Here is a 23,930-nt window from a genome sequence, read left to right as displayed (position 1 = left end):
GTGCTAAATCTTGAGATTTTATGAGACGATCTTGAGATTTTATGAGACAATCTTGAGATTTTATGAGACAATCTCGAGATCTTTCAAAATGTCTCAAGATTTTTCCAAGATGGTTTTAAAGCATGTCAATATTTTTTTTCACAACATCTTGTATCTTGAGATTTTTTCAAAGCATCTTGAGATGTGATGAAAAATCGTGAGATGCTTTGAAACATCCTGGAGAAATCTTGAGACCTTTTAAAAGATAGCAAGCATTGTCTAATGTGAACCCACAGCAAAGAATGAGTGTCAAAGAAAATTGACCTATCTATACTTAACCTGTAACCTTTGACCCCTCTCATGTTCCGCCATTGTCATGGTTGGTTGCGGCTGGGTTTGTTTGTTTTGGGGGGCGTACGTGTGTTACACTTACACGACAGGATAACTCGATACATTGAGCAGATCTGCATAGTTTCTGCTTTCTGTGAGGTTCTTACTACGTTTTCAGTCTGCTACAGTGATGTCGGTGGGCACCTCTCAACAGACGACATTTTTCAATTCAAACATAGTCCCGGCCGCAGGGTTGTGTCTGCTGACTGTAGTCGTGGCGCTGCTACTGAAGGTATTCACGGTTGTCCAGCGGAAACTCAGCGTGCAGTGGGCGCTAGAGAAGGACTTTCCTGTCCCGCCAGGGGCACACTGGCTGCTGGGACACCTGGTATTGGTAGGTGAGATTTATTATCGCCACGACAAATTGAGGCATTGTTTTGGGTGTGCCTGTGTGTCTGTTTGTCTTTGTGACTGTCTGTCTGTGTTTATGCGTTTCCGGATATTTGTTTTCAGTATGATTTAAGAGCATATACAGAGAGATTGTGATGATATTTGTTTACATGTTGATAATACTTGTGACGGGGTAAAGGTCGATTATGGGCCTCCTAGAGGCCAACCTTGGTACTGCAGCAGTATATTTTGCCCTGGACATGCAAAATGGTCAGTCATTTGTCAAAATAAACGCCGTCTTTTAAGGATAGCGTGTGCAAATGAGGTCACATAAGAAAGATAAGACACCAGTCCCTACTTTGAACACTTACTTACAGAGCTTGACCTGGCTGATGTTACGTGCGAAATGGACATGCAGGCCTGTGTTATATTATGTCAAGAAATTTTTAAAAAGTTCTAAATATTTCACGGAGGTATTCCCATTTTCTCTGCATTTTGCAGCTCGCAAAGGGTGAATTGGAGTTCGACAGGATTGGACAAGAATGGGCAATCCAATACCCACATTCCTACATATTCAAGCATGGCCCACTAGACGGCACACTTTCGGTAAACCACCCGGACTACATCAAGGCGGTACTACAGCGGCCAGGTCAGTTCTTAAAGCTTTGATATTGTTTCGCTTTACTCAGGAATATTGTTTTTCTACGTCTATGTAACATATCTGAGTAATATTCTTCTAATTCTTGATTTCTTACAGACTTCAAACTTCTGCTTTGATGAAGAAGAAAACAGTGTTTTTTTCATGGGTTTCAAGTTTTGTCAGAACAGTTGTTTACTGTATCATGAATTTATCTAAATGTTGAAACAAATGTCAACATTATATTTTTTTTTTTATTTGACAGATAAAAAGGATGAACGAATCTACGGCCTGCTACGACCCTGGCTAGGTTTCTTATTTTCTCCTATTTATGTCTATGTCTTTTAAACACTCAAAGAGTAAAGAATATAGCTACAGAGCATTTCATTAGAATACTATTCTGGAATAGAAAAAAGTAAAAACAGAGAAGAATATCAGCTCATAACCGTTTGTATGGTTAACTGTTGCAGTATCTTACTATTCTCCGAGCGGAGGTTTCGAACGGGGAGCTAGTAGTGGCCGGCCGGAATTTTTGAAGGGTGGGCAGCGTTAAAAATGCCAACCACTACTAGCCCCCCGATCGAAACCTCTGCTGGGAGAACAATATCATACTCCCGATGTAAAACTGCTTCTCTGTGCACTCTAGTGAGCAGATGTGAAACACCTTATGCCTGTGAGACTTTTCTTTAGATAGTCAAGTCAAGTTTATTGCACAATAATTACATCAGGTACAATGTATGGCAAATGCATGGAATGTTAACAACTACGTACTATTTCTACCAGTGTACTAATCTAACATCATTACTCGATATATAAGAAAATGGAATGCTACGTTTCACATGATGACACGGCTTCTCTTTTGCATAGCATTATATACGTATTGGTTTAAGTAGACAGATACAGAGGCATGATAGAAGTACATTGAATATTTGAAATAGGAGACGGTCTTCTGACCACCAGTGGTGCCAAGTGGTTCCGGAACCGCAGACTACTCACCCCGGGGTTCCATTTCGAAGTGCTGAGGCCTTACGTCAAGCTCTTTTCCGACAGTACGAATGTTATGCTGGTAGGTATACATGTCAAGGCGAGTCAATGCCTTTATTTTGCTTCGAGATGCTTGTTTGCCCTACGCGGCCGCTTTTTAACAAGGTCGAAGTGGAGGGGGAGGGTTCACAGATAAGAGTATAAAAAAGGTAACTTTTTGCATGTACGTACTATATATAGAAAACATTAATACAGTCTTAAATGATAAGTACATGTAGAAATAAATAGATAAATGTTAGTATTACGGAGAACTATTTTTTAACCCCTAGCCAATGTATCTATTGATTGAGCACCAGTAAACTAATCTTACATCTCATTGTCTAGCCTTTACCAGGCTCCAGACACGGCTGGAAAGAGTAAAAATTGGCCAACTAGCTTATAGACATTAGCATATCAGAGGAGCTACTCCGCTAAAGGAGTAACAATTACAGTTTCAGCACCACTGTGCTCCTTTAGTGGACTAACTCCTCTGGCATGTTATCTATCTCTTTGCCCAATTTCTACTCATTCCAGCTGCTTCTGGAGCATGGTAGAGGCTATTCATGTTCGTAGATTACGAACAAAAAAATGTATTACTCGTTTTTTTTCCGCTGTTGTCTTAAAGGACAACTGGAAAGAGCTGGGGTCTGGTTCCTCTGTAGATGTGTTCCAGCACGTCAGCCTGATGACCCTGGACAGCATGCTGAAGTGTGCCCTTAGTCAGGACACAGGCTGTCAGAAAAAGTACTGTATGATCAGCATTTCTTTAAGAAATGTACGTTTTTTTGTGGCAAATGTGATAGATGTTGGCACATCGTCAACCAAATCCGTAGTGTGTTTTTGGCACACTTTTAGTTTTAGACAGACTAACCAAAGAGGCTCGGTGGGCGTCACTCCACCGTCATGGTAGGAGTATCGGATAATGTGCATTTTCCAAGGGCACAACGTCGGGGTATGGTGAGCATTGTGCCACACCGACGTAACCACGTGGCAGTCTTAACGTCTTCAAATTCGTCGTATTTTAATGCACGTTAAAGATACCATATCTTAATTTAACCACGGATAGATGTCGTTTCAACGTCGTAGTGTATGCATTTGATGTAAATTACAAATGTATTTCAAAACCGTTCAATACTGTGCGTCGGCCATCTGCTGATAAAGTCATCTAATCTTATGCTATCAAGTTACGCATTGAGGTGGTTTACCGGGTATGCAATACAAACAAACACACAACCAAACAAACCATTTCCATCAACAGGAACACGTTCAACAACTACATCTCAGTCGTTCACGAGCTGTCCGCTCTGGTCATGGTCCGAGCCAGGAGTCTGATATCCAGCATGAGTGACTTTGTGTACAACAACTCATCTGCCGGCAAAAGGTATTATACTGTGCTTATATTATAGATAGAGATAGTCTAATGGTAGAGATAAAACATAGCTGCATAGTTTCATTATTACTCTCTCCTATCTAACTTTCTGCATTTGGCCCCAATGGGGCAAGAAAATATTGATGCTAATAACTTAATGAATTGTAGCTCCTGTTCTTTTCAGAATGGAGCTAATGTTAGGGAGGAAATTATATACATGTATATGAGAGAACGTACAATCCCACACTGAACAGGAATGGAGACCTGTGTGTCGGACTGTCTGGCACTTGGGGCCCTGCCTAACCATCCCTGCTAGCCAACAGGGCCCCACTGCAAAGCAGTGTGTAGTGCACTGAGTTGGGCCACCCTGGCTAAATAAAACAGAAACAAACAAACAACATTAGCTCCTGCACTAAAACAAAAAGAGAATTGGCTCACTAGTTTGTTTTGTTTCTGCTCTAGGTTGGTTACTAAATATGCATTTTTGAACGCCTTTTTTGTCCGATGATTATGATACTACAGGTATAAGAAAGCATGCAGCGATGTCCATCAATTTTCCGAAAAGATCATTCAGCAACGCAAACAAGCCCTTGACGGTCTGCCCGCCAACGAGACATCTCCGCGACAGAAATATCTGGATTTTCTCGACATCTTACTCATGGCTAAGGTACTTTTTATTTAGTTTGAAATCTTTTCACTACAAACTATTTCATAACAGTGCAGGAAGTAATTCATAGTGCTTTAATATTAGGTTTATGTACACTGTATGTATTTCTATCATTTCTAGCACCCTGAAAAGCAGGTCACCAAACCTACGTCCCCCAATATACAATTTGATGCACTCCTGCTTGTGTGCACTGTACATACTTGGGGTGCGGCACTAGAGAGATCTGAAACACGCTGTTTTTCAAAGTCGCTGATTTATGTAACCAAGGAGGTTAAAATAGTTAACCTCCTTGATGTACATGTAACCAACCGATTTATGTTAATGAAGGTTAACGACCATGACCGTTGCATAACGCTCAGGATGAAGTCGCTGTACTTTTGTTGTGTCACTAACGATTGATTAATTTTTCAGGATGAAGACGGGAACGGGCTGACGGACGCTGAGATCAGGGACGAGGTGGACACCTTCATGTTCGAGGGACACGACACCACAGCCAGCGGGCTGGCCTGGACCCTGTACTGTCTGGCCCGTCATCCGGGACATCAGAAGAAGTGCAGGAGGGAGGCACAGGAAGTGCTGCAGGGGAGACCGGAAGTGACGTGGTAAGAATTTTCTACAAAGCAACACAATACTGTAAATGCAAAAATGTCTGCGGTGGTTTTATGTTCGCGGTTTTTGCGGTGAACTCTTTACCGCGAACTTAGATTTACCGCGAAAAGTGTGTGACTGTAGCGCTACTATTGTTTCAAAGGCGAACTCAAAACCACCACGAACACTCCATTTTCTCTTGAAATTAGATCCCCGCTAACATTTCTGCATTTATGATTCACATAAAGTAATGATAAGATAATGATTCACATAAATTTTTGTTCTCGAGAATATTTTCCATTTCGGAGCCCCAGAAAACTGAGAGCTGTTTAAGTCAGCCGTTATTGGTGCTGCCAATAAGCATGTTCCCAGGAAAAAAGTGAGGCCACAATCTAGCAAACCTTGGATAACATCCCAGATTCGCAAAGCTATGCGTAAGCGATCTGAAGTTACCAAGGGTTAGTTCCCACCGTTGAGTCGTTACGTGCCAGGCTGGAGGCCTGCCCGCCTAAGCCCAGGACCTCAACTTCCCCCCTACTTTGCCCCTGATGGGGCTATATGGGGGTACCCCATGATGATGATGATATCTTACATAATGCATCTTTAATTGTTGTTCAACACTCTCACTACAGGAAAGATCTGCCGTCTTTGAAGTACATCACAATGTGCATCAAGGAGAGCCTTCGGATCTACCCACCAGTTCCAAAAATACTACGGGAATTGGAGGCGCCCCTGACATTACCTGATGGGAAAACCGTGCAGAAAGGTATGCAATGTGATAATTAGAACAAATAGACGCATATTAAATTATTGTAGATTGAAAAAGGGTGTTTGTGTCAATTATTTTCAAAGTTGTGCTGATGTAACTAAGTAAAGAAGTATAGATAAATTAATCTCAATCTACCATTATTCCTGCCTCAATGAATTGTATACGTAATGCTTTAGTTGATACATATGTAAAACATTGTAGTAATATATTAGTACATAATGCAAAAATGGATGTCAGATTTACACACTGACCTTGATCTTGAGCATGGTGTCGAGCTATGTTACTCAAGGCGAATTCATAAAAAAGGTACTTGATTATACCCTAAATTTCTGTTTACACAGTCCAAAATTGACACTAATGAGTTGGACTTCGGCTGAGTGTACTCCGATTGTGCTTGGAAAATGCGTGTATAAACTGGGCCTAAATTCCCCCATATGTTTGTTTTTTCAGGAACTACTATTTTCATCTGTCCGCAGCGCCTGCACCTTAATCCTGCCCACTGGGAGAAACCCGAGGTTCGTTCTTCGCGTATTCGTCAAACTCGTCCCATGGATCAGAATTATACGTTAACTTTCCTTGTGTAATATATCCATTTAACGTTGATAAACTTTCAATGTACAGAGTTCCAATTGTTGACGGTAAGAAAGGTAAAGCCCCTATCTCACTGGACTTGCAGTACGTTTGCAACCTAGCGATCGAAAGAGCGCTCAACGAATTTCATCGATAAAAACGAATCCTTTTCCGCTTTGTGCGTTTTGTTATATTTTAAGCATTATATCCCAATTATAAAGACAATGGTAACACACATCCAATTTAGAACGCAGCGAGGCCGCCAACGTGCTGAGGGTCTAGTGAGATTAAGGTATTCAGGTAAAATATTAGCATTTCCTGTATGTTCATTCATTTGTGTTGTTGATCCTTATCTTCGGTTAGGAATACGACCCTCTTCGCTTCTCACCAGAAAACTCGAAGGACCGACATCCATACGCATTCCTTCCTTTTTCGGCGGGACCGAGGTATTTCTGTGTATTTCTATTCATCTCTTCTATTACATTTGCTAACAACGCGTGTAACATAGAGTTTTTACGGTCGGTCGGTCGGTCGGTCGGTCAGAAAGTTGTCGTCGGTCGGTCGGTCGGTCGGTCGGTCGGTCGGTCGGTCGGTCGGTCGGTCGGTCGGTCAGAAAGTTGTCACCGGGCAATAAGCAACGTAATCTGAAAGATCATAGCCTCAGCATTTCTTGTGTGGCGCACACGTTGATTAAAACAAACTTAAATTCTTACCATTTAGAATGTACAAATGACAAAAGTCTTGAGGTTTGCAACAACGACATTAAATCTTTTTATAAATCAACTGCATCAATATTTTCCCTACATTTTTTTACTTTCTGCAGGAACTGTATCGGGCAGCACTTCGCCATGAACGAGCTGAAGACGTCTGTAGCGCTCATCCTGCAGCAGTTCAGCCTGGCTCCTGACGACACCCTACCGGAGCCCGTCCCGGTGCACAAAATCGTGCTTAGGGCTGATAGCCCCGGCCTGTTCCTCAAGATCAACCCGTTAAGTTAGACTGGTGGTTCGTCCGTCAACCTGGCGACAACCACCGTTATCCATCACTAGGTTGGGTCGCATGTCTCCTCATGTGGCTGTAGTTCCCAATTTGGGCCTTGAACCTCCAGCAACAGTGTTCACATTGGATCAGGGTCGTGCTCTGTGTGGGGCTGTTAGACTAGGCTAGCTGCATGAGAGCAGTTGTTGTTGTTGAGACACATTGTATACGTTGTTACACATTGTATACGTTGTTAAGTTTTGACCAGCAAATATAAAGAACGTTTTATTGCGGTTCAGCCTGGCTCTAGACGACACCCTACCGGATTCCGGTACACAAAGTCTTGCTTAGGGCTAATAGTCCCGGCCTGTTCCTCAAGACCAACCCATTGAATTAGACTAGGCTGTTGTATACTTTCTACATGAAAGCAGCAATTGTTATCTTGGAAGCTCATCTGTGTTGGTATCAATCATAGTACAATGCTAAACCTTTTACCAACACAAAGGTATTCACGGATCAAATTTTCAACGACCACCAAGCTAGAACCCAGGAAAACGTGTACAGTCTGGTGATTCAAGGTTTTATTGCATCAAAGTTTTATTCTAGTTGATATTGTCCTTCGATCACGCATAGGCATGGATGAAGTAGTCATGTGATCACGTGTAAGTCTAGATGCCATTGTCTTTTAATCACGTGAATGCCTAGATAATGTGGTTATCTAATGACGTATAAGCATGGATGACGTGGTTCTCTGATCACGTGTAAGCCTGCAGGGTGGCATGTTGTTCAGACAAAATGGGGCGATTCTCTTCGTTTTCTCTCCTGTTGGAAATAAGAATATCATAAAAGACAAGTCCAGGATTAATGAATGTCAGTGTCAACACAAGAGAGCTGTCACAATTTATGTTATCTACCATCTTGATTTTGTTCTATTGAAACGAAAATATCAGTTGCATATCTATCAAAATTGCAAAGTTCAATGCGACATTAAACGACAATCTTGTAAAATTGCTTGTTGTATCCATTTGTCTTTCTTACCTAATGATATCCACCATGATGAGGGGAGGGGGAACAGATTTCGAAAGGACAAATTAACTTACTTGTCACTCCAAGTGACAGTTACCCAAGCAACTGAATAACATTTTTTTCTTGGGTAACTGTCATTTGGGGTATCTTATTACCTGAATGTCTATCCTTCATCAACGTAACTCACTTTTCTTTTAGCGCCTGCGCAGTGGCCCTTCGACTCTCCTCCGTTATGGGGTACAGATACAGGAAGAACAAAGCGATGGCAATGCAAACCAGCGGCCCCACGGTACCGATATACCGGAATCCGGAACCAACTGAATCCGGCTGGACGCACTGATTAGGGTCGTAGTCTACAAACCTATTGCAAGAAAAAAGGATAAACTATGTCCGTTAATTTGTTTGTTTCTTTGTTTTTTTTCATGGGTAAGAAGAGGCAACAAGGATGTCTAAATGGGACTGCGTACATTTCGCGATAAATGTATTATTATAAAATCCTCCTCTGTGCATTTGCCTATCTTACAGTGGTGCCTTGTTGGCGTAATGGTTATGGTGTTTCATACAGAGGTCCTGAGTTCGAATCCCCTAACATGACATGACATTGGAAAAGGCACTTTACACAACTTTCCCCACTCCTCCCTGGGTACCTGACTTAGGTTGGGGAGGTAAAAGGCGGTGGAAGGAGAGGGATGGACCTCACCTTCCAATATCGTGTCCTAGACACAGTGGATGACAACCCACTACCCATACGGCCTCAAAAGGGCTATCTTAATGGGACTACCTACCTACCTTTTTCAGATAGACTTGGCCCATGTTTGTCTACTTAGTGTAGGAAGTTTGGGAGGTAAAGGGCGGTGGGATGAGCTCCGCCATCCAATACCATGCCCTAGACACTGTGGATGACAACCCACTACCCCTACGGCCTCAAAAGCGCTATCTTAAAAGGACAGATAGCCTTGGCCCATGTGTTTATACTTACTGTAGGAAGAGCTGGGAGGCTCCGAGGACGATGGCGTCTGCCACAACATCGAGGCACGCGACCATCGAGTAGAAAACAGCCTCCATTCTCTTTCCGGTTTTCAGATGAAATTCGTCCAGAACATCCGTTATCAAACTGGTGGTAAAACAAGCAAACACAGTCAATGACGAAATGATCGGCTCGTGACGTCAAGGAAAGGACCCCCTTCATAATTACCAGTTATAATGGCTTTTTATGACGTTACGACCCGTTGCTAATTCGTCCCACCGAAGGGCACAGAGTAGACAAATGATGGTTGATACTGACTCAGAGGTGTTTTCATCATAGAAGGCCATTATTCACATCAATTGTCGTTTTTCACACAAACGATAGTAAAAATTAGCCTGGGTGCCATCCTCCGTAGTTTCCACTGGCTCCACCTTTTCGCTCGCTAACCACGGAGTCTGTGTATATGCGTCACGTGGTTAGTAAGCGAAAAGATAGAGCCAGCGGTTACTACGGAGGATGGCCCCCAGGCTAAGAAAAATGTCATTTCATCAGTACTTTATTAGCGAACCATCCCCCCACCCCCCACCACACACACGCGCGCATGATTTCGTGGCCCTGCATTTATTGATACATACCATGGGCTTTTCGAATTCCCAAACACATGCGTACAATGGACTAACCGTCAGGGCTCCTCCGATATACCTACCTACTTGAATGTACTTTGTCAGCTGTATGTTGTTTTTGTACTCGATTTAGCTACTCATGTGTTACATGTATAATGGAGGAAATCCAGTATCCAGGACCTAGTATCTGACTAGTCGCTACACAGACACATACTTACAATGGGGCTATCGTTAGAGACCCAACTCCTATCCCTCCCCAGACGCTGGACACATACGCCACGGTCGCCAGACTGTTGCCGAACAATTCTTCACTCATGATCATCCAAACGATGTTGTGTGGAACCATAAATATCTGAAATAACGGAATATAGATTATGTCGTTTTGAAGCTGTGACTTCACTACTAAAAGGATCTGTTTCGGGACTGTCACAGTCGATTTAAAGCAATATAATTTCAGTAGATTGTAAGATGATATATGAGCCTAAGCATGTGTCATTTGAATTCGACAGAATCAGAAAAATATAGTGAATAGCACACTTTCCCAGCGGTCAATCTACAGGTTATGAAATTCAGGTTTTACTTTCCGATGCAAAAAAGTTGGCAAGAAATGGCTACCGTGTAAAGAAGACAACATTTACATTGCACAGAAATTGTTCAACTAAAAACAAAGTACGTTCGTTGTCAAATTATTTTCTAAAATATGTGCATAACTCACCAGAACACCGGTGAACATGACGGCTTTTCTCCCAAACCGTTTCATGAACAGGTACCAGGGGAACATCGCTAACACGGAGGTAACCTGCAAGGATCAATAAGAAACTAGTGTTAATGTTATATGATACATGTATATATCCATTAACTCAACATATCGCATAACATAGTATTTTAGTGACCAATAGACCGATCCAAGTTCCTTTAAAATCAGCTATTCAAAATGTAAGAGATTGACTGTGGTACGTCAGTCAAAGTCTTACTTGTCTGTCTACTGTTGTCAGTCTACTATCGGTAAGGCCATGTTGATTTGATTATATGGATGACATCCTCCGGAGACCCCAAAACTGATGCATGAGTGCGAATAAAAAAGGTTTGTTCCCCCGCCAAAATTGCCCTCATTATGACATAAACGTGGTCATGAAGGATTAACAAAACTAAACACGAAGAGTATGGTATGCAGAAATATAGACTGAGTATGTTTCTGCATACCATACTCTGTGTGTTTAGTTTTGTTCATACTTCATGACCACGTATATTAGGCTCTTAATTTTTGTTCTCTCAGAACTTCTTCTAATTCTTTGGAATTGACTGTGGCGTTCTAAGACATCAATTTCTTTCCTCCGAAATATTTTTTTTGCAAATTACAGCATGCATTTTGTCATTTTGCAGCTACTTTTTACGATTTACAGTATATATGGGCGAAAACTTTTTTCCGGGTATAAATAGGGAACTAAACGCACCTAGTGTTACTTCAAATGTAACCTCCATTAACATTAATTCGCCAGGTTACATAAATCCGTCATTTTGAAAAACAGTACATTTGAGATATCTCTAGTGCAGCACCCCCAGGTAAGCACAGTTTAGATATACATGAGTGAATTATACTGGGGGGACGTTGGGTTGGAAATGGAAGTATCTTTTCAGGGTGTAGTAATTATATGCCTTGGTGCAATTATGTTAGCAATTATGTTATGTTATGTTACACATTTCTATTGGTAGTGCTTACCAACTTAAAAGGACGTTTCTTTTTATTCAACTAGATAAAAAAACGTCACGAACTTGACCTTACCGTAGAGGCCAGTAACACGTTAGCAGTTTCTGCCTCCAGACCATAGGAGTATTGAAACATGACGCCAATATTCCCACTCTGGAGCTGCAAAACGAAAAGAATTCTATCTATGTGATTTGCATATTATATATGTACTTAAATGCTAATCTTGAATGAGAGATCTGTAATGCCTAAAAACAGCACGGTGTATTTAGTATCGCCCGAGGTACCAGGCCGGTAGCGAGACGGGTCGCCCGATCGAAGGCTTGTGCGAAACAAGGGTGATACGAATATACCTTGTTGTATTGTATTTATATCACCCCCCCCCCCCACAACAAAAAAACAGTGCGATGCAAAATCGTACAGAAGTTGTTAAATTGTAAAAGCATCGATTCCAACATCCGAATCCGGATGTTCAAATTTTCCACAACGGTGCGTCCGGCACACGCGAGGCGCGTTCGAATCATTCCATGGAAGTCCGGGCAATACGAAGACAGGGATATTCGGTAAAATATAGACCGGTCCGGAACATCCGAATCGACCGTTATGTCGGCCCAGGTATGACACAAGTTCTGTAGTACATTAGTTTACGTACCTCAAATGACAGACTGCCAATGCAGAACGCGATCAATACACACACAAACGGCCAGAATGTAAAGATTTCCTTAGACATCCGGAACGGGTTCCAGGACTGCTTCTCACCGGTTGCCACGGGCACTATGGAACAACAAACATTGATGACTCTTAACCATTTCATGCTCCATACATCGCAATGTTTAAGTCAAACTATGATAGCAATACTAATCATATCTAGTGAGACAACTAATTCGTGATTATTATTTATATCCGGCCTATCCACTCACATCGGGAAGGACCCCTATCTTTTCAATAAGTGTGGTGGGTTCTTTAACGTGCTCAATGTGTGGCTTAGCTCAAACAGGGACCCTCCAGTTAACATCCTATCCAAAGGACGTCCCTAACCGAAGCATGGTACTCATTTTCGCCTGAGTAGCGTGCATGGGGTAATCGGTGTAAGATGCCTTTCCCAAGGGTAGAACTTCGCTACCTCTCAAGATTCGATCTCCTGATTCAACATACTGTATAATTATAAGGCCTCCGTCAGTCAGTATTGACCATGGCAAAATCCTAATCCACCCTACAGCTTCGACATGGGTAAACAGCCCTATACGAGAATGACAGTCTCTGCAACATAAATCACATCATTCTGTAAGCTGACTCAGTTCTATTGCAAAGTTGAGAGTCAACAGCCCTGAAGATATTAAAGTAACTTACAATCTAACCATTTTATAAATTTTGTTCCTGTATTTGATTTGATTGTATTTATGTAAGCGGACTTCAGGAAGAATAGTGTAAACTTTTTAAACATTGTACACAAATGGAGCTCTGAATAAAACAAACAAAGTAACGAACAAACAAACAAGTACTTACCCTTCATCTCGGGGACTCCCAAAATCGCGATGAGAGAACAAAGCAGGAAGATGCCGACAGTGACGGACGCCGCCACCATGTACGCTGTTTTCTGTACGTGAGGAAAGATGCATCCGTAAATACGTGTACATTCACCGGCACGTCATCGGGACGTACTGCGCCTGCGCGAAACGCTTCTGTGTAATGTGTATAAGGATTCAGAAAACCGTACCATATATAAGGATAATATCCCGTCTATACTTTCCAATCGTTGTGCCAAAACAAATATCTCATGCAACAGGAAAGATTACGATGCAACGTCTACCAAACATCCAACAGAAAACAGCAGAAAACCCAGGTTTCTATTGGATGTTTGGTAAACGTTGCATCATAATTTTTCCTGTTGCATAAGATATATTTTTCGACACAACATTTGGAAACTATAGACGGGATACCATTCTTACATATGCGAACACTTGGTACGTTTTTCTGAATCGCACAGGTGCAGTACGTTCCGGTGACGTGCAACATTCACGAGGTGTGTAATTATAAATCATTGGAACATAACTCGTCACCGGCTCTGTACCACCCCACCTCCAGCAACTCATCCCGTCAACAAGACAAGCCCAAACCCAGCTCCGCCTCCGTAACTCCGTACATCTTCACACCCCTCGATGCAGAACCAACATCTACAAGAACAGTTTTATCCCCTACACATCACGGCTCTGGAATAGTCTACCCAGAAACGTCACAAACGCACCCACACTGAGCACATTCAAGGCCCGATGCAAATCCCACCTGTTGTCCTGATTTTGAATTTACCTCCTATATCAACCTTCCATCTATTCCACCACAATGCTATAGAATATATTATTGTAGACCTTTCCCCTAACGCCTTGATTATGTTAATGTATATAATTATGTTAATGTTTATATTGCATGGTTGTTACTGAGTCAAATGATTTTATACTGTTTTATGCATTGTATTGTATCGCATTAGCTATGTATGTATTATGCTAGTGTAAGGATCTTACTGTATGTTCGTCTGTATTTGTGGGTCAGCCGTTACCAGCGAAAGCTGCCTAGGCTGACCCAGTGTAATGACTTGTCTTCCATTTTCAATAAATACAAATACAAAATAACGGTACATTTCCTCGGTACACAACCCTATTTCATTCTTCTTCTGCTGCCGTTTCACCGACCTGTCCGTCGTCTTCATCAGTGAATGAACAGTTTCTCTCGGTGCAAAGTGAAGTTGTCATATTATGAAGACGACACATATTATGTGTACCGAAGAAATCCATGTTCAAAAGGAAAGATGCATGTCTGTAGACTCAATGATTAAGTGGCAAGAAATCCAACGATACTTCCTTATTTCTGATATCCGACCCGCAACGTCCGTTGTCTAAGCTTCTGTTAAGAAGAATGCTAAGGCTCTTAAGAAGCAATGTGTTCTTAAGAAACGTACCCAAAATACGTAATTGATTAGTAAATACGGTTTAACATTTGACTACTAACTCATCATTTTGTTGGAACGCAATTAAGATGTAAACAATGTTTATCGCCAAGACAGGTGAACTTTCCGGTTGATAGTTTTGTGTCTATCAGAAAATACTGAAGATGTTCTTTACAGAAATGAGTTCTTTGCTTCTATCATTTTTTTTTTATTGCAACATTTAGATACATGACATGATGACGACAGACTCAAGCTAACAGCTTATTTTCGTGTCGTCATCGACAAAATACAATACAGAAGTACAAAACAAATATTACAAATACTGACAATGAAAAAAACAGGTGCGGACATGCAAAGCATAAGAGTAACAAATAATCTCAAATAAACTACAAGACAGAAATCTTAAAATGTAAGAAAATTGAAATCATTAAACAGATAAATATGTGGGCAGGTGCTTCTATCATTGCTGTACCAAGGTCCTTAATTGAACTTGCCTGAACTGACAGCGGTACGGCAGGCCCCGTTCCGTTGGTGGTGTTGTGACACGGATCGTTCCCGATGGCGACACCGTAGGCGCCCAGCACTTGCCCATAGATGAGCGATGGGGCTATCCCTCCAACGGCCCCAAACACAATCGCTGGGAAGCAGATTGTCACCACAATGATTAAATTACGGTAAAGATTGTCTTTCGTTTGCATGTATCAATTCATGATTAAATTACAGTAAAGATTGTCTTTCGTTTGCATGTATTCATTCATTAGAATTTTCAACAACAAAAAGACGGATGGCATAGCGAAACAGGTGTTGCCAGCAGGATTTGTTTCCCGATTCACATTATTGATATTTGTGTAAGTTGTTACAATGTTACTGAAGATGGCAACGTGACTTCAAAGCCCAATATAGCCACGTTAAAGGTACGGTCCCAATCGGAAAAGGGGGCCGCGCCTTCTGTTTTGTTTTTTGCACTTACCCCGGCGTTACCCCGACGTGGTCCCTTGGGATACCAAGTGGTTACCTGGCTAGTTTTGGGCACGAACGGGCCCCTGTCTTTTAATTTGCAGTTAAAATCAACCCGGGCCCCGGCTATAAAAAGACGCCGTCAGCTAATTGTGAAAACACTGAGAGGTACCCCAAATGTGACCGTAGCGATGCAGCTTGGGGTATCTACCATATCTAAGATTGCTAGCTCGGACATGTGCTAGGATGATGACGACATGATAAAAGTGAGCAAAGCAGTCATCCTCAGTTAATTGAGGATTTAGTGGTAGCACATGATATTTACCGAAAAGGTTCAGGGAATCCCGCTCCTGTGGGTCGTTCGTTGCCAACATGACGAGGGCGTTCACTGGAGTGTTATATGCCTGCGGAAGTACCAACATACAAATCCATGGACACGATCCTGAGTTACATGTGTTACACACAAACATAATCAAAAACAGTACTAGTACCTCCCGTCAGAGCTGAAGCTCCTTCCTGGACCTAATAAGGAAGGAGGACATAAGATTAAGAAAACTAGGGTAGAAATACTTACCATCAGTGATCCATATAAGGCACAGGCGAAGAAGAGGTACCAGATCAGCTTGGCGGTCTGACCGAACCCCGGGCTGAACCACATGAGGAAACCGCTGGCGCTGATCGGAATCATAGAGGCAACCATCCTAGAATGGAAGGGAAACTTCCTTTATTTTTGTTTATATCTTTTTTTTTCATTGTATTTCATGTGGTCATACGTACAGATACATAAAACATGAGCAGAAAACAAGAACAAACAAAAATGTTAACAGCGGATGCAACGGTAAATGATACATACTGCAAAGGATAATGCATCATCAATAGAGAAACATATTGGCATATACATATGATATCAAATTTTACTACAAAAAGAAATGGAAAACAAATCTTGTTTTCTGTTTCATTCTTTAAAAGTCAAATCTAAAGAGAGAGAGGAAAAGTTTAATAGAAAGGTAAGATCACGTCACAACAGCAAACATGGCTGACGTACTCGTTGTACACACCCTCTTTATCAAGGTTGGAAGGACAACATCATATTTGCCACGTTAGAGCAAACACACACCATAAACACGTATACACTCTTACAGTAAATGCTGGGGTAGTGGGTATGGAGGAGAAAGGGGGTGAAGGAGGGTCATTCATCCATTCCTTTCCTTTCCATCCTTTATTACTCCATAAAAGGAGAGCCATATTACTCAAATACATGAATATACAACCATAAGACGTTACACTATGAAACAACTTTCCGCACATGAATACAAGATTCAATTAAAGCTTTGATAACATTAATCGTTGGAATCGATTTCTACCTGTTCGGTATTGGCTATTACACAGTGAATCAATTATCATCGAAAGTTTTCGGTTGTCCGCATTAGCACTGAATCATCATATTCTTACAGGAATTATCAGGGTCCTGCATGTATTGTACTTAGACTTTAAGTGACCATGAGTCATTCATTCATTCATTTATTCATTCATTCATTCATTCATTCATTCATTCATTTATTCATCCATGGCAACGTTACCAGGGTTTCAGTTTTCCCCATCTCGTGTTGGTACGGTCCACAAGGAAGCCCACCACTGGGTTAAGAACGCCCCCTGCGATATGGCAGCCTGTTATTACTGCAGAGCTGTAAGCGGGAAGGATCTGCACAAAAAAATACAAGGACATGTACATGTTATTTAGCATGCATGTAAATGGCAGTCACCTCTTTTTGGGGTGTTAGAAACCGAACTGTGTTCGATATGACGTAATTCTAACCGAACGCGTATTCTGTCGGATGTCATCTGCAGTTACCTGTATCTGCTCCGAAATAATGTAATAATTATAGAAAGTAGAAAAGATGTAGATGAAAATAACCCTAAGACATTGACCCTACTGTCATTGTCCAGAGTATATAAAAGAGGGTCCATTAGAATTAGATGTGTGGTTTTGAAGCATTCTTGAAATATATGATAACTTTATTGCGCAACAAATGTACACTGAGGTACAAAGTATGACTGATAGAGGACTGAAAGACATAAAAGCACAACAATAGGAGAAACTTGAGAACCTCTCACCTGCGCTACTTCCAGCAGGAAGACACCATAGAAACCGATGGCTCCGGTCAGTTCGGGGAAGGAGCCGATACCATAGCACAACTTGTTTAGAAAGGAGATCGGCTTCTTTACCTCTGGCGCCATGTTGGAAGGAACACTGAGGACAAGATTACGACAGTATTAATTTTAGAATAAAAGAGGCCACCTCTACATCAGTGCAGTTGGACTAAATCTGGGGCCCGAACGAGCCAAAGCCAGACAAATGCATGAAATTGAACAAAATATGTCCGAGCCCAGGATAGATTGGGGCAGGGATTACCCTGGGAGCCCAGACTAGGACCGGGCCGCTAACGATTCCCTTCGGCGGCCCAAGACAGTCAGCCCGCCTGATCTAAATCAACGCTCCGGGGAGTTAACATTGCAGCCCGGGGAGTGGACCACGCCCTTTACCTTGGTAAGGGTAGCCTGGATGCCAGACCCCCAAGCCGTACCCTACATCTACTTGGAGATAATAGCCGGAACCTAAGAAAACATGTCGCTTTGAAAGTAGGTCAACTCGTATCTCTATACGACCTTTGAACCCACTCAAAATACGCCCTGCTCAAAGTTTTCCCACGGAAAAACAGACAAAAACCGCTCTTTTCACTGTTTCAAGACTACTGAAGAAGCTTTTCCAGTTTCTGTGTTGAAGAGATTGTTCGAAATATAAAGGACTTTGTTATAATTTGTCAGTAAAACGTCATGGAGGGCCGGGGCGTTTCAGTACAAACAACACACCTTACACAATAGCAATCTACCGCTATCTCAAAGCAGATGTGAAGCTATTTTGATACAAAACGTACAAGACGATTGGAAATAAAGGCATAACACGCGTGCACGAACGTCAGCCTAAGTCAGACACATGCGTGACAATAAACATCAATAAACACAACGTGTCCCAGCCCAGAATATAGCTGGGGAAGGCGGCGCCGGGCAAAACATGCATTTTGACTGTAACGTATAGGACTAGCGTCGGCAGGAAAGCAGTACATCCATAGAACGACAATGTATTCAGATGAAAACCACCACCAAAATAATAACGTTTCGTTTGGCAAAAAAATGTGATATTTTTACCTGGATGTTTCTTTACTTGCGCTTATCTGAAAGCCCCGAGACTCACTGTGACAGTCATGACAGCTGACCTCTCAACTGGACACGTGACCATGTTGACCAGTGTACAAGTCATGAGACCAGGTTAACCAGTGGACATGTGACCATGTTGACCAGTGGACGTGTATCCATGTTGACCAGTGGACATATAACCATGTTGACCACTGGACATAAACCATGTTGACCAAGTTGAACAAGTTCCAGTGACGTCATATGCGCTTTTCAGTGCAGACACAACCAGGCCCGCTCTGTGGTAACGCCAAACGGATTTTGCATTTTTCTTCTTCTAATATTTTGATTTTCAAAATCGGGTACTCTACTGATTGTTGTTGAATTCATTGGTCACTGACATGCTTTGAGTAGGGGGATGTCTTAACATGAAACGTGTATCTTAATGAAGAAATTAAAGATATTGGGATCAAATACGTGGGTACTATTGAAACAAAACTTTGAAAAAGAGTCATTTTATCATCTGACTGAAAGAAGCTTCTAGCCACCGACGTCATCCAGATTTGAGTCACTTGTATTTCAGGGAAGAAAATTCTGTCGATCTTTAGAACATAGATTACATTCATAGACATTAGTGTAAAACACATGGAACCAGCATACAGAGACTTTTTTGTTTGATGTTGTTTTTAAATTCAGCAAGAAAATATCATGTAGCTTTAACGTTACATCTAGATTGGTATTGTAATTGTTGTAAATGAGGACGTCAGTGGCTGTGCCAGTAATTTCTATCTGTGCCAAGAGAAAGGAGTAGGATCCATTCAAGCAGTTTTTAGTGGATCGTGTATGTGATGATAGGTGTTCTGTATAGAGTGTTGATTTCTTAGGCCACGTGTGATTGTACACTGATCAGAGAGTAGAGATTAGTTTCTAGCGGTGCGTCAGATGTGTGGTGGTAGAACATTTCAATGGCCCGAAGCGTGATTAAATTCCACTGCTCGCAGCAAGCAGATATCAATATGTACAAGTAGTGCTGAGTGCTACATGACAGCGGCAACCAGTCCAATGGAGAAGAAGCTTGAGGGATATTATATCAATTAAGAAAATTTAGGGGATGATCCTCAAATCTAAGATTTTGTAACAATGATCCAATGAGCTGTGACTGTCAGGCTTCAAAATATCAGGGCATAAATAAAATGACGTCATGTTTAGGACATTACCACAGGAAATCATGTTGAAATCGAATCTGTAACTCAACTCAGCTTTCGTCAAACCCAGAATTCACAATGATTACGGACTGAGCCTAAATAGTCAAGTTACGTGCAGTGATCCAGTGAACGGCAAGATCGCAGAGGGAAAAACCAGTCGGGAAGTAACATTACGGTCTACCCGTCGGATCCAGGTTGGAGGACAGTCACACCTTAAAGACACCACCACACTTCTGGAAGACAGTGCTGTGAACGCCTTGGTCTGCGATGGTGAAAATCTACCAATTCTGAACTCACAACTGTACATTACCCTTCCGTTAAGCACAGAACTGTCTGATGTGGTGCGCTATATGCATAGTCATATTATATTGTTTACATTGTAAGCGATATACACTCAAGGACACTCGGGCGTCCCTGTGACTAGGTGTGAAACTGCTGCAAGACTTGGTAGAGCAGTCATGCTCTTGAATCACCGATAGGCCTGGTGAAGATTCTTAGTGACGTCGCAGCAATGATAAAGCTCTCCATGTAACCACAGATGTCCGTATCTCGGCCTCAGCTGCCTGGCTGATCCGTGTGATGTACCGTCATATTTTCAATATATACATATTAAATGCAACAACAAAAAATATGACAAAACTAAAGGTTAATGCAGCATAGTTTCTCATGTCCAATGCAACTATAAGTAGCATCTGATATCAGGCATCTATCTCTAAAGCCGACCTGTTTTGTAACTTAACATCTTGCACTATGTTTGCTAACGTTGTCTAGAAGTAATTGTAAGGATGTCTTCATCGTTTGAACGCGTCCTTGATAACACAACACCAACCAGGACACTCCGTCGCACTGGTAAAGATCACAATCTATCTACTGGTGTTCAAAAACTAGATTCTACGGGAATACTGCAACACGAAAGCAAGAACATTCATCTACAAGGCCATGTACTTACTCTTGTCTAGACTTGACAGAGAGATGTATACATGTTATACCGAGGCTCTGACATGTCACAGTTCATTGGAGTCTTTTTCCGCAGATCTTATCTAGCCACCCCCCTTTCGGTTGACTTAAAGTAAACTTAGAGTAATTCCCCATTGCACTGGTACCTCTGACATGTAGTAGTTAAATACGAAATTTGAAAACAGAATATCATACATTATGTGGCACTTTGTATTGTAACTGAGTTCGTTATAATGTAAATATCTCTAACAGCGTAATTGTGTTCACTTTCTTTCTAATGAAAAATTCTGACTATTTTTTACTTCAAGTTGATTGCAAATATTGCCATTTGCTCTGCGCATGTGATCTGCAATAAAAGGTTGTTTGACATATTTTGCTTTTTGTCTGCTAATTTGAAACTTACGTTAAAGAAACGAAAGAAAGAAAGAAAGAAAGAATACAGCACATGACGACTTGTAATACAGGGACAACCAGAATCAAGCAAATGTATGTTTCGCGAAGTATTCATCGGTCCATAAAGTTGTCATGTCACAATCAGCTACTTTTTCATGTCACATGTATTTTTCCTACCGGCTAGGTATACATACATACACATTAATGATCCTTGTTTAATTAGTTCATACTATTTTTAGTAAGTCATTCATATCAACTATATTTCAAGAATAATGTGTAACGTAGTGTATGCAATCAATGTTAATCTCTTCTCTTTTGATCTGAAGACCTTAATTCTGGACGATGTCAAGGCATTGGCGTTATCGCAGCCTAAGCTGTAGTTGACAAGCTGAAAACACACAATGTCGATTATAGTACGTACGGGCAGTCAGGTCACTTGTGAAGTATCACATCATTGATATAATGGTCTGTCTTTTGTTGCGTTAGTGCGTTTTGTTCAATTGTTAACTTAAAACACCGAGAGAGAACGCCTCTTAACCCCCCCCCCCCCACGCAAGATGAAGTCTTCCGAACTGAAATCATTTTAACAATCCAATGGATATCCACAGATGACCATCAACTTCACTTAGATAGTCGTGGTCTGCCCTCTAGCGTTTACTCTGAGAACTGGAGTATATTGTCCTTTCTAATAGCCCACCCGGTGCACAATCATTGACATCTGATATTCTCTTTTAGAGATCGTTTGTATGGTATGAAATTGCCATAAAGGCCTGTAGGCCGCTTTTCATTGTGGGTATGATGGAAGAGGTACGGGTCATACAAAATTTAACAGAGATACAAATAACATCATTAAAGCCCTTATAAGTCAATTACAAAAACAGAAGGGAAGAGGTATGGGTCCGACAAAATTTAACAGAGATACAGATTACATCATAAAAGCCCTTATAAGTCAATTAAATATATTAACACAAAAACATAAGGGAAGAGGTAAGGGTCAGACAAAATATAACAGAGATACAGATTACATAATAAAATTTCTAATAAATCTATCGAAATATAACAATACGAAGACATTAGGGCCTAGGGAAGAGGTATGGGTGATACAAAATATAACAGAGTTATAGATTTCAGCATTAAAGCCCTAATAAGTCCACCAAAATATATCATTATACGGCAAATACATGGCACACAACACATGATAAGGTCGATCTGGTGCATGATTCGTGTCCCTTCGATTTGGTCATTTCTTCACTAGTCATTTGCTACTTCATAAGATTAGTCTGAGTATCAGGAAGCATGGTTCTGCGCAGCTCTTTACAATAACAACCCAATAATACGTCAATAACATTCCTTCCCTGTGTCCTAAATGCATATAAACATCATACTAATAAGTTATTAGTCTGGTGAATAAAAGCAGTGTACGCAGAGACGCCGCCGCAGCCGGCGGTGAAAAGCTTGTTACGCCCCGAGAATCGTCGTTTAAACAGAGGTTAGAAGATATGCAGTCCGACAGATCGTTACTGATGCTTACAGATCTGCAGACCAAGTACACAAACTTCAGGTAAGTGAGAAATAGTTTTTCGGGTGAAAGGCTAGAATGCAAATTGACAGAATGCATGTAAAAGGTGGTGCTGAGGCGAACGCAGCCATGTTGTTCTTGCTTCTCTTGGCAGCTGCCTGTGCAGCTTCGAATGTCTCGGGATTTCCTCAGTGTAAGACAGCTGGATGGGAAGAGTGCGTGCCTGTCACACATCAGCTGGGAATTGTGTCCATTCTGCCGTCTGGCAATCATGCATGTGTCATGTGTGAGGTCATAAACAAGGGCGATGCCTCCGGTAGTCCATTTCCCTTTCTGTCTGGGGCCGAAGGTGTTGCAATAAGAGGGTATCCATTCCATGTCCTGTCGGCAAAGAGCCTGACGCCGCTCGACCCTTCTGTGGTCTGCACTTTGGTTTTGATAGATGCAAAGATCACTGATGTGGAGAACAACACCTTCACTGGGTTTTAGGTCTAGGGCAACTGTCCCTAGATTCTAACAGGCTGACACATGTCAAGCAGACCTGGTTCACTGGCTTGGAGAATCTACTGAGGCTGATTTTGTCCAACAATCACATCAAGCAGATAGATCCAGGGACCTTCATGCACCTGACTCGCCTGCGTCTCTTGGATCTAGAGAACAACCTGATACAGGTTGTAGACCCTGCATGGCTCTTTGGACCGAAAGGTACCACGATCATGAACCTAGGGTTGAATGAAATCAGTAGCATTTCCCCGGGGTCATTCCAACACCTGAGACTAAACTGGTTAGACCTCAGTGGTAATGATCTGTCGTGTTTGGATGGAGAGGTGTTTCGGGGTCAGCCGTCTTTATCAATGCTCCGTGTGAGCAGTGGCATGTTGTCGTCTATCCATGATGCAAACCCACATGAACTGTTGTGGAGCCTACATCGGTTGGCCAGTTGGTTCAGAGGGTCGGCAACTATGGTTGTTCAGGTGCCCAGCTTCCTCTTCTGTGCCAGGCACAATAGGGTAAATCAGGAACTCTCGTTTGGGTGGATGTTTGATTCATTGTCCAATATGCCTCGTAACATCGAGCTAGGAGCTGTTAACCCAGGCAGATCATGTGGTGATCATTTGGATCGTTCCCTGAGCACGATCTTCATC

General features: G+C 41.8%; 3 protein-coding genes across 3 annotated transcripts; 1 reads left to right on the top strand and 2 right to left on the bottom strand.

Annotated features, from left to right (window-relative positions):
• Positions 1-335: 335 nt before the first annotated feature.
• Positions 336-8,311, top strand: LOC136444715 (cytochrome P450 4A4-like). The gene is made up of 12 exons (XM_066442416.1): positions 336-703; positions 1,201-1,348; positions 1,602-1,646; positions 2,275-2,402; positions 2,985-3,103; positions 3,618-3,740; positions 4,251-4,395; positions 4,807-4,997; positions 5,616-5,749; positions 6,203-6,267; positions 6,686-6,768; positions 7,146-8,311. The coding sequence occupies exons 1-12, from the start codon at positions 500-502 to the stop codon at positions 7,318-7,320; spliced, it is 1,560 nt and encodes a 519-aa protein (XP_066298513.1). The 5' UTR covers positions 336-499; the 3' UTR covers positions 7,321-8,311.
• LOC136444716 (sodium-dependent lysophosphatidylcholine symporter 1-like) lies at positions 7,867-13,253 on the bottom strand. Its single transcript, XM_066442417.1, has 8 exons — positions 13,128-13,253; positions 12,274-12,395; positions 11,700-11,783; positions 10,632-10,715; positions 10,135-10,268; positions 9,306-9,440; positions 8,514-8,687; positions 7,867-8,122 (listed from the first exon to the last, which is right to left on the bottom strand). Exons 1-8 carry the CDS (start codon positions 13,204-13,206, stop codon positions 8,056-8,058), a joined length of 879 nt encoding a protein of 292 aa, XP_066298514.1. The 5' UTR covers positions 13,207-13,253; the 3' UTR covers positions 7,867-8,055.
• A 5-nt stretch (positions 13,254-13,258) lies between these two features.
• LOC136445123 (sodium-dependent lysophosphatidylcholine symporter 1-B-like) lies at positions 13,259-18,809 on the bottom strand. Its single transcript, XM_066442984.1, has 7 exons — positions 18,727-18,809; positions 17,635-17,770; positions 17,100-17,221; positions 16,094-16,220; positions 15,845-15,923; positions 15,012-15,199; positions 13,259-13,303 (listed from the first exon to the last, which is right to left on the bottom strand). Exons 2-7 carry the CDS (start codon positions 17,755-17,757, stop codon positions 13,259-13,261), a joined length of 684 nt encoding a protein of 227 aa, XP_066299081.1. The 5' UTR covers positions 17,758-17,770; positions 18,727-18,809.
• Between the last annotated feature and the right edge of the window lie 5,121 nt (positions 18,810-23,930).

Source organism: Branchiostoma lanceolatum, chromosome 11 (assembly GCF_035083965.1).
Source record: "Branchiostoma lanceolatum isolate klBraLanc5 chromosome 11, klBraLanc5.hap2, whole genome shotgun sequence".
Classification (NCBI taxonomy): Eukaryota; Metazoa; Chordata; class Leptocardii; order Amphioxiformes; family Branchiostomatidae; genus Branchiostoma; species Branchiostoma lanceolatum.
This window is presented reverse-complemented; position numbering and strand designations above follow the sequence as displayed.

What these genes read in the sequence shown, in the direction of transcription:
- LOC136444715 (XM_066442416.1), top strand. Translation starts at nt 500, where the DNA reads ATGTCGGTGGGCACCTCTCAACAGACGACATTTTTCAATTCAAACATA. An exon ending in ACAGTACGAATGTTATGCTG is followed by an intron (nt 2,403 to 2,984) that starts GTAGGTATACAT and finishes GTTGTCTTAAAG; the next exon opens with GACAACTGGAAAGAGCTGGG. An exon ending in ACATCTTACTCATGGCTAAG is followed by an intron (nt 4,396 to 4,806) that starts GTACTTTTTATT and finishes TTAATTTTTCAG; the next exon opens with GATGAAGACGGGAACGGGCT.
- LOC136444716 (XM_066442417.1), bottom strand. Translation starts at nt 13,206, where the DNA reads ATGGTGGCGGCGTCCGTCACTGTCGGCATCTTCCTGCTTTGTTCTCTC. An exon ending in GGGAGTCCCCGAGATGAAGG is followed by an intron (nt 12,396 to 13,127) that starts GTAAGTACTTGT and finishes GTTGTTCCATAG; the next exon opens with TGCCCGTGGCAACCGGTGAG. An exon ending in GCGCAGGCGCTAAAAGAAAA is followed by an intron (nt 8,123 to 8,513) that starts GTGAGTTACGTT and finishes TATTTCCAACAG; the next exon opens with GAGAGAAAACGAAGAGAATC.
- LOC136445123 (XM_066442984.1), bottom strand. Translation starts at nt 17,757, where the DNA reads ATGGCGCCAGAGGTAAAGAAGCCGATCTCCTTTCTAAACAAGTTGTGC. An exon ending in TCCTGCTGGAAGTAGCGCAG is followed by an intron (nt 17,222 to 17,634) that starts GTGAGAGGTTCT and finishes TTTTTTGTGCAG; the next exon opens with ATCCTTCCCGCTTACAGCTC. An exon ending in TGGGGAAAACTGAAACCCTG is followed by an intron (nt 16,221 to 17,099) that starts GTAACGTTGCCA and finishes CTTCCATTCTAG; the next exon opens with GATGGTTGCCTCTATGATTC.